The 14678-nt window shown below is 49.3% G+C and overlaps 8 protein-coding genes across 8 annotated transcripts; 5 read left to right on the top strand and 3 right to left on the bottom strand.

Annotated features, from left to right (window-relative positions):
- Positions 1-287: 287 nt before the first annotated feature.
- J7337_002870 (uncharacterized protein) lies at positions 288-1169 on the bottom strand (the record flags this gene model as incomplete). Its single annotated transcript, XM_044820596.1, has 3 exons — positions 288-858; positions 910-1008; positions 1060-1169. The coding sequence occupies 3 exons, from the start codon at positions 1167-1169 to the stop codon at positions 288-290; spliced, it is 780 nt and encodes a 259-aa protein (XP_044684896.1).
- A 374-nt stretch (positions 1170-1543) lies between these two features.
- On the top strand, positions 1544-2659 carry J7337_002869 (uncharacterized protein; the record flags this gene model as incomplete). The annotated part of the gene is made up of 2 exons (XM_044820595.1): positions 1544-1711; positions 1901-2659. 2 exons carry the CDS (start codon positions 1544-1546, stop codon positions 2657-2659), a joined length of 927 nt encoding a protein of 308 aa, XP_044684895.1.
- A 190-nt stretch (positions 2660-2849) lies between these two features.
- On the bottom strand, positions 2850-3481 carry J7337_002868 (uncharacterized protein; the record flags this gene model as incomplete). The annotated part of the gene is made up of 4 exons (XM_044820594.1): positions 2850-2916; positions 2967-3030; positions 3082-3139; positions 3194-3481. The coding sequence occupies 4 exons, from the start codon at positions 3479-3481 to the stop codon at positions 2850-2852; spliced, it is 477 nt and encodes a 158-aa protein (XP_044684894.1).
- A 536-nt stretch (positions 3482-4017) lies between these two features.
- J7337_002867 (uncharacterized protein) lies at positions 4018-4342 on the top strand (the record flags this gene model as incomplete). The annotated part of the gene is made up of 2 exons (XM_044820593.1): positions 4018-4081; positions 4149-4342. The coding sequence occupies 2 exons, from the start codon at positions 4018-4020 to the stop codon at positions 4340-4342; spliced, it is 258 nt and encodes an 85-aa protein (XP_044684893.1).
- Positions 4343-6129: 1787 nt separating this feature from the next.
- Positions 6130-7337, top strand: J7337_002866 (uncharacterized protein; the record flags this gene model as incomplete). Its single annotated transcript, XM_044820592.1, has 2 exons — positions 6130-7120; positions 7168-7337. 2 exons carry the CDS (start codon positions 6130-6132, stop codon positions 7335-7337), a joined length of 1161 nt encoding a protein of 386 aa, XP_044684892.1.
- Positions 7338-7981: 644 nt separating this feature from the next.
- Positions 7982-8268, bottom strand: J7337_002865 (uncharacterized protein; the record flags this gene model as incomplete). The annotated part of the gene is made up of 2 exons (XM_044820591.1): positions 7982-8184; positions 8235-8268. The coding sequence occupies 2 exons, from the start codon at positions 8266-8268 to the stop codon at positions 7982-7984; spliced, it is 237 nt and encodes a 78-aa protein (XP_044684891.1).
- A 253-nt stretch (positions 8269-8521) lies between these two features.
- Positions 8522-9139, top strand: J7337_002864 (uncharacterized protein; the record flags this gene model as incomplete). Its single annotated transcript, XM_044820590.1, has 3 exons — positions 8522-8712; positions 8853-9045; positions 9107-9139. The coding sequence occupies 3 exons, from the start codon at positions 8522-8524 to the stop codon at positions 9137-9139; spliced, it is 417 nt and encodes a 138-aa protein (XP_044684890.1).
- A 4381-nt stretch (positions 9140-13520) lies between these two features.
- J7337_002863 (uncharacterized protein) lies at positions 13521-14572 on the top strand (the record flags this gene model as incomplete). The annotated part of the gene is made up of 4 exons (XM_044820589.1): positions 13521-13689; positions 13765-14007; positions 14094-14221; positions 14384-14572. 4 exons carry the CDS (start codon positions 13521-13523, stop codon positions 14570-14572), a joined length of 729 nt encoding a protein of 242 aa, XP_044684889.1.
- Between the last annotated feature and the right edge of the window lie 106 nt (positions 14573-14678).

The following is a 14678-nucleotide window of genomic DNA, read 5'->3' as shown; positions in this document are numbered from 1 at the left end:
TGTCTACTGTACATCGATTACTTGTGCAATTTGAATAAGCTGGAGAATACCCGCTTGAACGGCACACCAACGTGCTATTGATGTCTGCCCAAGCTGCAAATTATATTATCATGCCGTTGAATAGGCAATGTACGGCATCAAATAGATAAATATTGTTGCTCCCGACAGCAGCATCATCTCGCCAACCAAATACCCGAGACTTTTAGCAACACCCTTCCTCAGGTACAGCCTTCTTTCATTGGTATTGGATGCGAGTGGCGACAGTGATCTATTTTGGAGGGCGTCTTTCACTGGCGGGCCTCTGAGTATTTGCCTGGAAGGTAAGCTACCAGGGCCTTGCTGGCACCCTCCATGCAGTATTGAACAACCTCGACTTTCCTATCAGGAGGTGCTAGTCTGGCGATTTGTCGGATATCACTCGTCCGTGGGAGAAACAGCGCGTGATCCAGCCTGTTGTATGCAGTGTGTAAATCGTCAAGATTGTACGGCTGCATGTTGTAAAGATTAAATACTTCATCAGTGCGGTATCCAGGGCCGCCCCAAGGTGGACTCGCAAACAGTACTGTTTCGTCAAGGCCTACTCTTAGATTTGGGTGCAGTTCTTCTGTGTGATTGAACAACTTATCGAGGTACTCGAAGCTATCACCGAGAACCCACGTAATTAGCCCCGGCGCGATACCATAGACCTTGGCGTTATTCTGGGCACAGGCTAGAGTTGAAGGGTCGCGTTCGATAGAGATAACGCGACTCCATCGTTCGGAAAGAGCAAAGGCAATACTGTTACCCCCTGCACCACCAAAGACATCGATCAGGATATGCTTCTTCTGATCGGTGCCGTACATATCATGAGCCACCTGGCTAGATTAGAGTTAGCAGAGCCTTGAGGAGGTTCAGACATTGTATACTCACTTTGCTACTGGCTCGGGCGTCACACCAAACCAGGCATCATCCGTCATGTAAACTCCATAGTCATATAATGAGAAGATCGAATAACGTTGCGCAAAGTATCTGACCATATTAGCAAGATCGAGAGAAGTGAATTAGTCAATAGTTGCTCACTTTTGAATATCCCATGGCACCTGATGCTTTCCTTGATAATGGTGACAATCATCAGTAAGAGGCAGCTCTTCAGCGGGCTTCAGAGAGTACTCGGAGTCGTCCAGCGACATTTCTACCCCTGAACTACTCATATCTTGATCAGAGGTATAGTACGAGTGAGTTTTATATTAACAGCTAGCAGCCATTCTTTGTCAAAAACTGAAATACAGACTTGCCATGAGCAAGTCGCAGAAAGCTCCAAGGTTGAAATTGACCACGAGGCTGACGATGAGCTCCCCACAGCATGCCCCACATAGAGACTACCTAGGTAGATAGTTGGCTTGGCACGGACGCCATCGCTGCAAGGCTGCCACTGTAATAGTGACAGCTTGCGATTGCTCGATCTGCCCTTGGCATACTTCCATCTGATACAGTACACATGAAACCCTTTTGATCCCCAGCAATAATAAACACACACGGATCAAGAGAAAAAGTCACTGAAGCAATGTTTAATGCGCTAAACCGCTTCATCTCGCGCCTGGACGGAGACGTCCAGCAGCAGAGGCAACAAGAGCGAGGCTCCTTCGGCTTCCAGGTGCTGCGCAATACCAACCTGGAGCTTGCTATCGAGCCCTGGTTCGACTTCATTGTTGGAATCAATGGTAGACCTATTGTATGTTGGCCCATTCTGGGTACTCTAAGCTCCTTATCTCTAACAATTAGTCTAGGAGGACCCTGAACCAGCCTTGTTCAGTCAGGAAGTGAGAAACTGCGCGGGCAGCACAGTTACCCTGGGATTATGGAATGCAAAAGTAAACTATTAACTTTGTGCCTTCTGAACTCTCCTACTGACAACAATTAGGGCCAAAGAACGAGAGAAATCCATGCACCTGTTGCGTTAGATACTGCATCCCTCGGTCTTTCGCTCCAATACGCTCCGCTGGCCCTTGCTGCCAACATCTGGCACGTTCTCGATGTCCCCGCCAACTCCCCCGCCGACGCCGCCGGTCTTCTGCCATACAGTGACTATATCCTCGGCAGTCCTGAGGGTGCTTTATATGGCGAGGGTGGCCTGGGCGAGCTCGTCGAGGATTTTATTGGACGGCCGATGCGAATCTGGGTCTACAACAACGAATACAATGTCACCAGAGAAGTCACAATACAACCTAGCAGGGATTGGGGTGGCCAAGGAGCGTTGGGTTGCGTGCTTGGATACGGAGCCCTTCACAGGATCCCTCCTCCTCTGAGCGAGCCCGTTGATGCCCCTGGCGAGACGATGTTCGACGGAGCTACCAATGAGGAGAGTGAAGACGCGTATGCTCCTGCTATAGGTGGCTCGGAGCCCGCCCCTCCCGTAGGAGACTTTTTGGTGCCTGCACAGATGATAGGTGATGCTCCGGTGAGTGCACCGCCGAGGGGAGCTGGCAAGAAGAAGGAACGCCATGGCCACAACCCTAACAGGCTGATGGATGACTACTTTAAAGAGGAGGAAGAGAAGAGTCGGGCTGTGGACAATGCACCTTCGACTAGGAACTCACCAGCCCCTCCCCCACCCAAAGGCGGTCCTCCAAGGGACTCACCAAAGCCAGAGACTCAGGCCAGTGGTGGTGAAGCAGAATGAGAGTATGGCGAGATAGCACATGTAAATGATTCCCCTTGCTGATTGTTCTATTTCCCGATCTATTGGTCAAACTTTTAAAGAATTTCGTGATTTGCCGTCTTGTATCGTACACTGCCTGATGGGTCCGACGTAGCAGCCCTCAAGAGAAGAGGTCCCTATCCCACCAGGGTCACAATATTCAACCGGCCGTCTAGTTAATGAAGTTGATGGCGAAGAAATGCAGGATCAAGCTGCAGACGATGTAGTCGGCGAAAGCTCTAGAGAAGGTTAGTGTTGGGTCTCCTTTATTAACCCGAGTTCGACAAACCTTTCGGGGGATACTGAAGGACAATCATTCTTGACAGCCTCATTTGTTTGAAGTCGTAGCGAAGCTGGGTATTGTTAGCCATAACCTTTCGAGGTCGCCGGTCGTCGTAACATACCAGTCAAGACGAACTGCCCAACTGTCACACAGAAGCCGGACAGGAAAGCGTTGAAGGGCTAAGAAGCATTAGCAATCGATAAAAGACTGCATATCCACGGAGAAAGACGCACGAAGGTGCCAGCGAGGGCGCAGTTGATGAATTGGAGAACACCAACGACAACAAGGAAGGCCATAAAAGCATCAACCAACTTGATGCGCTGAGGAGTGTTGTTGACGTAGTGATTGTAGAGGTTCTGGGCTACCTTGTCCCACTGAACTTCGCCCTTGATTTCGTTCTTGGCGATGGCAACGGGCTTGGGCTGAGGCTGAGGAGGAACTGAACCAGCGCTGGTGGTGCTGGCCTGAGTGGCAGCAGCGGCCGAGGGGGTGATATCGCGGACGTTCTTCTTAGCCGCCATTGTTGTAATTCGGGAGGGTTTGTTGGGTGAGTTGGACTGTTTGTTTGATGTGGGTGTTTCTTTCGATATTATGAGGCTTTGGCGATGGTTGATTTGTAGTGTTTGATGTTGATGTCGGTGGATTTGGTTAGTTCAAGGTAGTTCGAATTGCAGTATCTGTAGGAGAGCTTCCTCTGGACACGAAAGCTCCAAGGTGAACGGGATACGATTGGCTTACAAAAAGCCAAGAATCCGGGGGGATAGACCCACACTCACCACGAACTGTGAGGTACGTACCTCGAATATGTCGTCAATGGCCGAGAGCTCCGCAGCTTCATCTTGGACATAAAAGAACAAAGTTGCTTTCATCTTGAAAATCTACAGAATTACATTGAGAGACCAGACCGTAAGGATAAAAGCAAAATACAATGGCGAGTAATGAGCTCTATAACAACATTGATTAGCTCGTTGGCTAACAAGTTTAGGCCACCGTCAATTACCACGATCTTGAGCTTCCCGCCTACATCCTCGGTGCTCTGACTGCAGGAGGTGGTATCATGGGATACGTGCGCACACGATCTGTTCCTTCGATCGTTGCTGGCTGTGCTGTTGGATTCTTATGTAAGTCCCGATATTATCTCCCTTGCCTTCCCCTTAGCATGTCAACGTGTTGACAACTCTCTTGTAGATGCTCTTGGTGGCTATCGCATTCAGAATGAGCAGCCTTACGGAGTCGAGCTTGGTCTTTTAGCCTCCGTCGTTCTTGGGGGATCTGCTTTCCCCCGAGCCCTTCGTCTGAGGAAACCGGTTCCAATTCTTCTCAGCGTCATTTCAGCATTTGGCCTCTTCACCTACGGTTCTGCTCTTCGAAGGAGGGCCTGAGACAGCTGTCAGATGATCATAGCTTAGTCGAAACAATGGTACGATGCAATATAATCACTTGTTCTGGACCGATGGACTGGCTATCTGGAACTGTTCCGACTCAGTGTGAGACATCGACATAGTGTTGTGACATGCTTAACACCAGGACCCGCCCGGATCACTCCCCTCAATTGACATACGATATGATAAAGAGCTTCAAATAAAATTCTATCGATATGGTGTATTATCGAGAGATCATCACAGAATTCTGGTGGCGCTCAGGTCAGCCTCTTTTATGGTAAGACGATAGGAACCAACGGCTTCAAAACGCGTGAAAGTAGAATCTTACGAGGCATCAAATTCTTCTCTCATGCCTTCTACTTACATCATTCCCAGTCATCGACCGCCATGAGTCGTGTATTGTGAGCTGTCTCATTTGATCAATACCGATGTTCTGACTCTTTAACAATGACCCGCCAAGTTTCAGGGAGAATCATGGGCTTAAGGCTAAGCTTGTTACATGCTTAATGAATGTCTCATACTAGAAGTATTTCCTCTCAGGCCAACGTCTCACTTATCATCGTCGATTACACATGTTATTCTTAGGTTGGGAGCATTCGAATAAGAACGAATACCTTTTATCAAGTTTCAGAAAGTTCTATTACAACTCGGCTTACAACTTGGAGAACACCAGATTTTTGAGGTATAACGGAAGGTTCATTGTCGAAGTAGACTATAGCGGCACAACCGTTACTTGTCATGTTATGGTTTCTCTTGTCCCACAACCAAGCTTTCATCCAAGGAATGTCAATATTGAACTCACTAAGCCTGGATGACATCCTGAAAAATGGCAGTGTAAGGGGATCTTTGGCATGTCACTCTAACATATGTAGACTGCAGAGGACGTTGATTTGAGCTCATCTGAACTTAGTTGTCACATCGCTCGTAGTCTTTCTAACCACTACAGCAATGAGATAGGAGAAAGCAGCAGAAGACTTGCATTAGCTGCAGGCTACTAGAGGCAACCGGGTGGATCGATTGATAGTAGGTAATCTATAGGTGATCATCAGCCTTTTGGTATTGGAATGGATGTTATTCATGAGTGCATTAGGGCGCTTTCGAAGCCCCCCCTTTGTAGCTGCGGCTCAGATATGGGCTGCTTATGAAAGGTATATAAAGAACCTTCTTGATCTCATCCACCGACCACTCCTCGAAGTGAAAGTCAGAGGAAGGCAACGTTTGCGCCCTGTTTCTTTGGTTCTGAAATAACTCGTTGAAGATGGGGTTTCATCTGTCAAGGCTCGTTGCCTTGGCGGCACTGCTACGTGCTTCATACGCATTCAGCGTCACGGCAGACACTGATGGAGACGCTCTGGCCTCCGCTATCTTTGGCACAGGTATAAGTGTCATTTCAGCATCTTTCACAGGCGCATCGGACAGTTCTGGAACATTCACTGATGGGCCCTTCGGTATGGGAGACGCAGCGATCCTCACCTCGGGAGTTGCTGCGGGAGCTCTTCCAAACGGAGGCCACTTCGTGGATAATGGTGCGGCTGGGTTAGTAATGTAATGCGGCGGAAGTTCAAGTAACAACGCTGCGATATTGACCGCGGATGACATGCTTCTCCCAGGCTTCAGAGGAATGAGGTTTGAGGTTGTCATGGCTTCGGAAGAATCTGGGTTAGTAATACTGGCTACAAAGTGTTTTATAGTCAACTAATGAACCAAGAGGCGTTCCTGATCCAATTGGCATATTCGTAGACAACCAGAACTATGCTTTGGATGGTAATGGGAATAGACTGACCGCGATGAGCCACTGGCTGTCACAACCTTTGGTTATCGTACCGCCCAACAGCGTTACCTCGTATGCCAGCTCGTCGCCGCCTTATTGGATAGATGTACCCTTACTTCCCGGAGGTCCACAGACAGTGGTCGTCGCAGTCTGGGATGCTTCAGACGCCGTATTCGACTCTGCTCTGATGATTAAAGCTGAAGCCTGCGTTGACTGCAACGAACCTTTCCGACTTGCCTACGTCACAACCACAACTATATTGGCAGCAGGCGATACTCCCTACACCTCTGCCATCACTGCTTTGGGAACTGTGTCCGGAACGATTGAAATCGGGGTAGCAGCAGAAGAAACCACCATCACTACCGAGGAGCCTACAACGACGACAATTGCAGACGAGACAACAACTACCTCTGAAGAGCCCTCCACATCAACTGCTCAGGATGAATCAACAACAACTTCTCAGGAGGCAACTAGTACTGCTGAAGATACTAGTATGGCAACAACTAGAAAAGAGGCGACCACTATGACCACCCTTGAGGAGACGACTACTACGACTGCCAAGGAAACAACATCTACTGCTTCAGGAACGGGCACAGACACTACTACAACCATTAACGCAGGCACTGCCACCGAAACTACCATAGACGTTATGGAGACATCGACCGAAGCCAGTAGCTCAGTCACTTTAGAAGAACTCCCAAACTCTACCATGGCAATAAGAGTAACAACAAGTGTCGAACGAATTGACACATTTACAGAGTATTCAACCGTCGTAATCGATTCCATTATTGCCCCAACATCTGATACTACAACTAAAACAGCTCCAAATTCTTCCAACGAGAGCACTACTAGCCTCGAAACAACGGGTTTGTCTGAAAGCTCCATAGACAGTACAACTACCTCTCGGGAGGAAGTTCAAGTGTCATCAACCGTCCTAGCAGTCCCAATGTCTACCGACGAGGTCACCCTGAGCTTGAGTAGTGGCCTCTCAAGCGGGTCAGCAACAAGTAAGCTCTCACCGCACATATCCTAAAGCCCATTTTCCCTGCCACAGTCATTGCATCCACAGCTGCAAAGAGCCCAGTACTGACAGCAAAATTAGCCCCCATCCCGAAAATGACCACATCCGAGTCCTTGGAAACAAGTGCTGCCGAGAAAACGGAGTCCTCGACAGACACAATTCCAAACCCAGCCCAAGAACTTTTCCCCTACAACCAAGGTTAGCCATGGTCAAGCGGAGCTTCCTGCAGTGCCTCTGGGAGGAAGCGGGTATTCTGATGCCCCTAACCCAACGTTTCGCCGCAGGCCAGCTCCAACTCATACACCGATTAGCGCGCTCCAGATGCTTCTATTGTCGTTGTCTCAGGGGCGGTTGTAAAGGCAATCGACGGAATGCTGATGACGATTCCCTTGATGATTGGTTTTATTCTTCTCCTGTAGAGATTTTACCCAGTCATCGACCCTTGGTTGCTTTCTCCCTTTCTTCTTCTTCTTCTTCCCTTCATTTTTGCATCTTTTCAAGAGCCAAGAATGAGGTAGATAATATTGTAATACTGTACATATTTCACAGTACATAGTGTTCTGCTTGATGATAAGTATTGGTGTCCCAATCCAAGTTCAGTTTCAAGAAGTGATCGTGATATAGGAACATGCACCTCATGGTGACTAAGAGCAACCTGGTAACTGAAGTAGGGTCGTATGATGATTAATACTTGTACTGTTACAGCCATGCTTCCTTGTCATGAATTTATCGCCCAGAACGCCAGCCAAAATGTTTCTAGTATACAGGTCGAATACAGCCCATTGTCAATGGATTCGCTTCGTGTCGAATTCGGGTTATTGGCATCGTATCGTGAGACGTTTCTATATCACAGTCCCAGTTCCCGCTGCTGCTCCCGGATTTTGTCGCGCTTCGCCCGGGCAGCGTTTCGATTCTCGGCCTGCATCTTTGATCGTTCGATCTTTAGGCATTCGTTGACCTTCTCTTTGGCGTCATTGCAGCTCCCAACAGCCTTGTGCATGAAGCCTTGGCTATGGCACTGTTCGAGAGCAGCGATGACCTCTTCACACGCTGTGACTGGGGTCAGCGCGCGGTGGCAATAAAGTGCTCGAAGGACTTACCCAGAGCGTTCTTTGTGTGAAGATGAGGATGCATGATGATGTCGATATAATGTAAGTACTGGACAGAGTTGGAGGACCCTGAAAGAAATACAGTGAGCGCCACATGCTGAGATTGAATATTGGGTCGGGGGTGCACGGACCCGGCCGGGGGCTCCATTGGGATTTGGAGGGGCTTTGTTGTATTTGCGTTGGCTTCTACAAGTATTTCCACACAAGAGAACATTCATTGATACACAATCAACAGAGATAAGCAGTATATCGGAACACTTTGCTTCCTTTAAGAAAAGATGTCTTCAGCGGCTCAGGTACCTGCTAAGAAGCAGCAAGGTCAGCACAAACCCCCGTCTGATACACCTCATGACGCCGCCTCTTACTCACGTTGTCTAGATCTTCAAGTTACCTACTCCAACTACAAAAACACTCTTCAGCAAATAGCCCAGAGAATTGGTGATATTGAGCAAGAAGCAGAGGAGCACAAGTAAGTGGCTTACTCTTAACTATTGTCTTCGCCGTCATTGAAACAGCTTGAGCATGGTGTCAGCTTGCCCCAAACGCCCTCCTCCCACAACTTAGTGCTACCGCATGTTGAACTACTGATTCTGATATGGCCTTCACCAGACTTGTTTTGGAGACACTAGAGCCCCTCTCAGAAGACAGAAAGTGTTTCCGTCTCATCAATGGTGTGCTTGTTGAGAGGACGGTCAAGGATGTGGTACCAGCCCTCAAGACCAACCAAGAAGGGCTTCGCAAGGTGTTGGATGATTTGGTGAAGCAATACAAGACGAAGCAGGATGATCTTGAGAAGTGGAAGGTAAGAGAAAAATATCTAGCCCTTGATGTAAGAGTACAGCCGATACTAATGATTCTTACAGAAGAAGAACAATGTGCAGGTTGTACAGCAATAATGAGACTACAAGAACAGAATAAAACAAAACGTTTGCATTAGTGCCACAGAGGCTTTATTTTTGAGAATCACCAGAGAACCGCATGTTTGCGATTTATTAGAAATGCCATTTTTGAACACAGCCTCATACGACAGAGCTTGCAACAACGCAATCACTCCTCAGTATCCCTTCTCTCTACGATTGCAACTCCATCGGACCTCCCGATGTTTCTGCTCCAGCCTCATTTGGATGTGGATGAGACGGATTTCCGTGGCCTGCCTGCCTTCCAAATGTCTGCCTTTCAGGCTGAACGAGCAACACGACGGAAGAAATGGAAAGATGGTGTTGATGCGTTGTACACTTGCTGCGCACTGTGGGGTTATGGCGGCAAAAGCGTCTGCACGCCCAACCGCGTTGAGGCCCCAGAAGCATCAGAGTTTTGACATGCAGGACGTCAAACAGACAATGTAATGCAATGCGACGCAAGACCTAGACAGCGGGCATGTGTTTGTATGGACAGAAACACCCCGATTGACGAGGCTTGCACACTAGTTGCATTAACTGGCCATATGTACCTTCGTGTCAGACCACACTGCTGATGATGGTGATACCTTTCTTTTGAGGAGAAAAATGAGGAGATTTCCGCACACTCAATCGGTCTCAAACTCATGACTTTTGCGAGACTTGCCTCGTATTTCATGCCTCAACTGAAGACGTGTGCATCAAGGCGAACTGCATGAGAATGAGAAAGCCAGAGGACGACAAAGATAGTACGATGGACAGCTGGCGTTTCCCATGTGCATCCGACGTCAATCAAAGTTACATGTCTGACTGATCTTCACCGAGATCTAGAAAGAGTCTGATCGATATGGGGCAGCCTAGCCATGAACTGCAAGTCATCATATGCTGCCTTCACTCCCACAGCTCTCCACCACCTTGTCAAGAGCAGTAGCGGCATCATCATCATGACCTTGTGGGGGCTAGTGTATTCCTCTGGCGCAGCAGATCGTTTGTTGACATGCAGAAGCCATGATATGTACTTCTGACTGGTTGATATTGCACTTGTGTCCCCTCCCTTAGTGGGAGGCCCTGCGGCACAGCGGTCGTTCCAATGCTCAGCTTGTTGTTCTGTGAAAATATGATCTCTGGAATGGCTTTGATGAGATCGAGTCCAATCAGACCTGAAGGACAGAATGGCTGATATAAGTGGCTTACCGATAACGCCTTCACAGGCTTGTTTGTTGCTGGAAAACCGTTGTGAGCTTTAAGATCCTCAGGAACTCTCATCATCGCAGCAGATCAACAAAGGATCTATCAAATTTCGTAGTCATACCGTCAAATCGTCACTCAACGCACCTTGCTGGCTTCACCTTGACTGTGCCAGGGGGCGGTCAGCAGGAACTCTGATGAGGCTACCACAGTCGTTTATCCTAACCAGATACTGTCATATATGTTCTGAAAGCTGTTTGTGGCTTGGCTAGGATGCATGCATTGGGTTCCAGTTATGAGAAAGCCTTAACATTTGGCGTGAACTCCATATTGCTTACACTGGAAGGTTTGTTAGGGTTTCAGAAGCCCTGATAAGCGTCGAATCAACTAAAGTCCCAAATCAACTGTAGGGAACAATGGCATATGGTAGTAAGGCCTCTTTGACTGGTACAATCAAGCCGTAACTGGGATGACCAACACTCCAGTTTGTCGGGTCCTTGCAGGTATTGGACCAGGCCGTTGGCCATGTTTTACAAGGAGGCTGAACAATTTATTGGATTGTAATTTTTGAGCTAGGCTGAAAACTCGTGGCCAAGTTGCTGGCTTGCATCTGAGGCATACTATGCGGAAGCTTACAGGTTGCGATGAACAAATGAGGCCGACAATGAGTTACCCCTAAAGCTCGGCCCAAACTGAACCCTGGCGATGGAAGCGTGGATACAGTTTTGATGTGGCTTGATGAAGATGCCATTGTCGAATAAGGAATCAGAGTGGCCCCCCTCTCCCGTTACCGCCCAGGTGGACTTGATCATGACCGGTCAAGTGCCTGATAGTGAGTGAGTGCCTGGACGTCATTATGAGGAGGCATTGGAGACGGGGTCATTTGCAGAGATGGATGTGTTTGTTGAGAGACATATCCTGATCCAACAGCGCTGCAGTAGAAGGCCTCGCTGCAGCGCATCTATAGCAGAGCTGATATTGGGTAGCGCACCAGAATGGCCCATCTCGCACGTTTCCTCGGCCAGTACAGGACAGTAGGTATCACTGTAAACACGGGTTCTTTTTCGTACGATGGTCCCCCAAAGCCAAGGTAGGTGAAAAAGAGTTTGCGACACACCGCCTGGGACCATGCTCCTGTGTACCCATGGGAGTGTTTGCAGCAACTTGCCTACCTGCTTTCCTAGACAAGCCCAGGGCTTTTGGCTCTAGCGGCTGAGGGAATCAAGGAAGCGAGCAGATGGATGGTCCATCGAGGGAGTATTCCTTGTCCGGGTGAGTCGGATTGATATAGCGGTGTCGAGAGGATCAATAGTTATACAGGAATCTGAGCATCTTCTCAGCACTGTGCCTGTAAGCTTTGGTGTTGCTTTCTTGTGAGGGTTTGCATGGCTAATAAACTTCAATGTGCTGCTTCTGAGTTGATTTGGCCCTACGCTGACAGCCAACCTGAGCCAGCTCATCAAAAAGGGTTAGATAGGGCCCCAGCTCGTCGTTATCGATAACATCTAACGCTGATATGGAAGCGGCCTCCAGAATATTAGAGCAACTAACTACCTAAGGTACCTACTAAGTTAGGTACCTCAGCAATGGCGCCAGGGTCTAACTAAAAGTTAACAGTGCGGGTTAAGTTAGCGTGTACATACCTTACCTACGAGGGTTGCTGGGGGCCAGGCACGCTTTAGGTTTTCAGCCTTGGCCTTGGGTTTGTTGTTGGCGTGTCAGGGAAACGAAACATCTCTCCTAGTCAACCTCACTTGCACTTGCACTTCCATCCACCACCACCAAAAGCTGACCAAGTTTCTTTACCTTGCCCGAATCGATCAACGCAACTTTGACTAATCGGATCGCGTCTTGACCGCAAATCCGCTACTTAACATCTTAATCGTCTGGCTTGCTTAACAGCAGCTGCAATCAATCAATTGTAAGTCTCTTTTTCCAGAAAAGAACCCCACGCCCGCTGTTGCACTCCACATATGCACCTCAACTGCGACCACAAGCGAACAACTCAGACACCCTCTCGCTCGCTGCTCCTCGCACTCTCACTCACTCTAGCCTCGCCTCCATCGCCACTGAGCTCTTTGCTTTCCCCTGCTGGCGAACCCCATCACGCTCCATCATCAATCAGTCATCGAATCTACACACGCCCCAGCCCCGGCCTGTCCTGGTCCTCTTTAGCCTCCCGAGCTATTATTGATTGTTCCCTCTGACTCTGGATCTGACGCGATTTGGTAGAACCCCCGCGGCATATTGGAGCTGAAATTGGCGAACGAGACGCTTGCTATCCTCGTGTAACACATTCTCCAAGCTCCGTACCCGGTAGAAACCTTCGCACTCCCGTGCAATTCGCCGTTGGTCTCCAGCTAAATCGCGACCCGAGTCTGCGCCGCTCCGTCCCGTCGATTCTGAGACGCTTCCGGACGACATCACTACCTACTGAGGTGTATCGCCATCGCCATCGCTGTTGACCTGCGTCCTGCCGTCCTGCGCGTATCCTTTGACCTTCCAACGCGTGTGCTACAGCTTTGTCTTGCGCGCGTCGGCTTTTGCTCTTGATTTGTATCTATCAGCCGGCTTGGGCCTGTTACAGAACAGCTCGAAGCTCGCGACTTGTCTACCTCAGGTTGATCTGTATTTCCTAGACTGTACGTACCAATGTCTTTGATTGAATCAAATCCCCTTCCTGTCCTCCTCCTATACTATGCATGCCCTTAATTCTCTACCGGACGGACCTCGAAGTCATGGTCCCCCGCCTTCATCACTTCACTTGGCTTTTACACCGGAGGGGGCCCACCCCCTCCGGTGCCTGCTCCGCTCCGTGTCCTGTATCTTGGTTACCTTACCCTTACCTCACCTCTCCTTGTCTCGACAATAGACATCCACATCAATCACTCCTTACCTCAGAAGCACACGCCCCCAGTCTTCCCCAAGTGGACAGCGTCATAGCCCCAAGATCCCGGGCCAGGGACCACATGCATTAGTGAAGAGGAACCCTCATCGGTACGGTACTCTTTGATTGACTTTGCACAGCACGCACCGCAGAACCAAGACCCCTCCTCCTCTCTCGCACACCCTGACGCTTGCAAGCCCTACCACCTGCGACGTGGCCAGGGGACACATCATCGCAAGGTCCAGCTGTGCGAGCCCGAAATCCCCTTTGACAAAGGACGCTAGCAGCCGCTGCAGGTAGCCAAATATGTCGGATTCCCCCCAATCCGCTGCTCCCAAGGAGGTTGACCATGGTGCACCGTCACCCGACGACGAAGCACAAATGAACGAGCAACAAGACCCACAAGCCGCAAACTCAGCGGGCTACGAGTATGAGGGTGTAAAGGAACAAGATCGATGGTTGCCAATAGCCAATGGTATGTTATCTATCTACAGAGGTATCCTGATATGATTTGTTCGTCCCTTTCTACGCGAGCTGTTTGACGCCTCAGCCCGCCCAGCCGTGCATATCTGGATCCCTCTCATGTCTTGCGATTCGTCCTCCAAATCACCCAAAGCGCCTCGCGCCTCCAAGGCCGACAGGGCTGATGAGCTTGATGCTAACATTCGAAACTTTGCTCCAGTTGCTCGTATCATGAAAAATGCACTACCTGAGAACGCAAAGATCGCGAAAGAGGCCAAGGAGTGTATGCAAGAGTGTGTTAGTGAATTTATCTCTTTCATCACAAGCGAGGGTGAGTTCTGGATTCACAGCCTTACTGAGACTTCCACTTGAAAATCCGAGTCATGTCTTGGATCTGCAGCATGCTGACTTGCACAGCGTCGGAGAAATGCCAGCAAGAGAAACGAAAGACCGTAAATGGTGAAGACATTCTTTTCGCCATGACATCTCTCGGTTTCGAGAACTACGCGGAAGCGCTGAAAGTTTACCTCAGCAAGTACAGAGAGGTAAGTCCAATACCCTACCAACAGGAACCCTGGATCTATTGAGTGAATGACTTGCAGATATGCTCCTTGCAAGCTTTGCCGCTCAAGGAGCCTATACCGAGTAGCAAGAGAAGTGTTTGAGGATGCCTCTGTCATTCAGTTGCTAACGCGAATCACCAACAGCAACAGAATCAGTCGAACCGCGATCGAGTGGGGATCGATAATCAACAATGGATGAATGATGCCAAAACAGAGCCTAGTGCCGTGGGCGAATTTGGACAGGACGGAAACGGCGTCGAGGCTGGGGGTGACCCCAACTACATTTATGCCTCGCAACCTGGCCACAATGGCAACGCTGGCGAGGGCTACTAAAACGCTGCCTGAAGTGAGGAGCGGACGACGAAGCATGGCCCCAACAACCCACTACCTGGTCCCAACAGCACTCGTCCAACGTCCTCTCGAATGGTTCTTCTGACCA

The sequence above is a fragment of the Fusarium musae genome, chromosome 2 (assembly GCF_019915245.1).
Source record: "Fusarium musae strain F31 chromosome 2, whole genome shotgun sequence".
NCBI classification, from domain to species: domain Eukaryota; kingdom Fungi; phylum Ascomycota; class Sordariomycetes; order Hypocreales; family Nectriaceae; genus Fusarium; species Fusarium musae.
The sequence above is the reverse complement of the archived record's forward strand: the minus strand, read 5'-3'. Positions and strand labels throughout refer to the sequence as shown.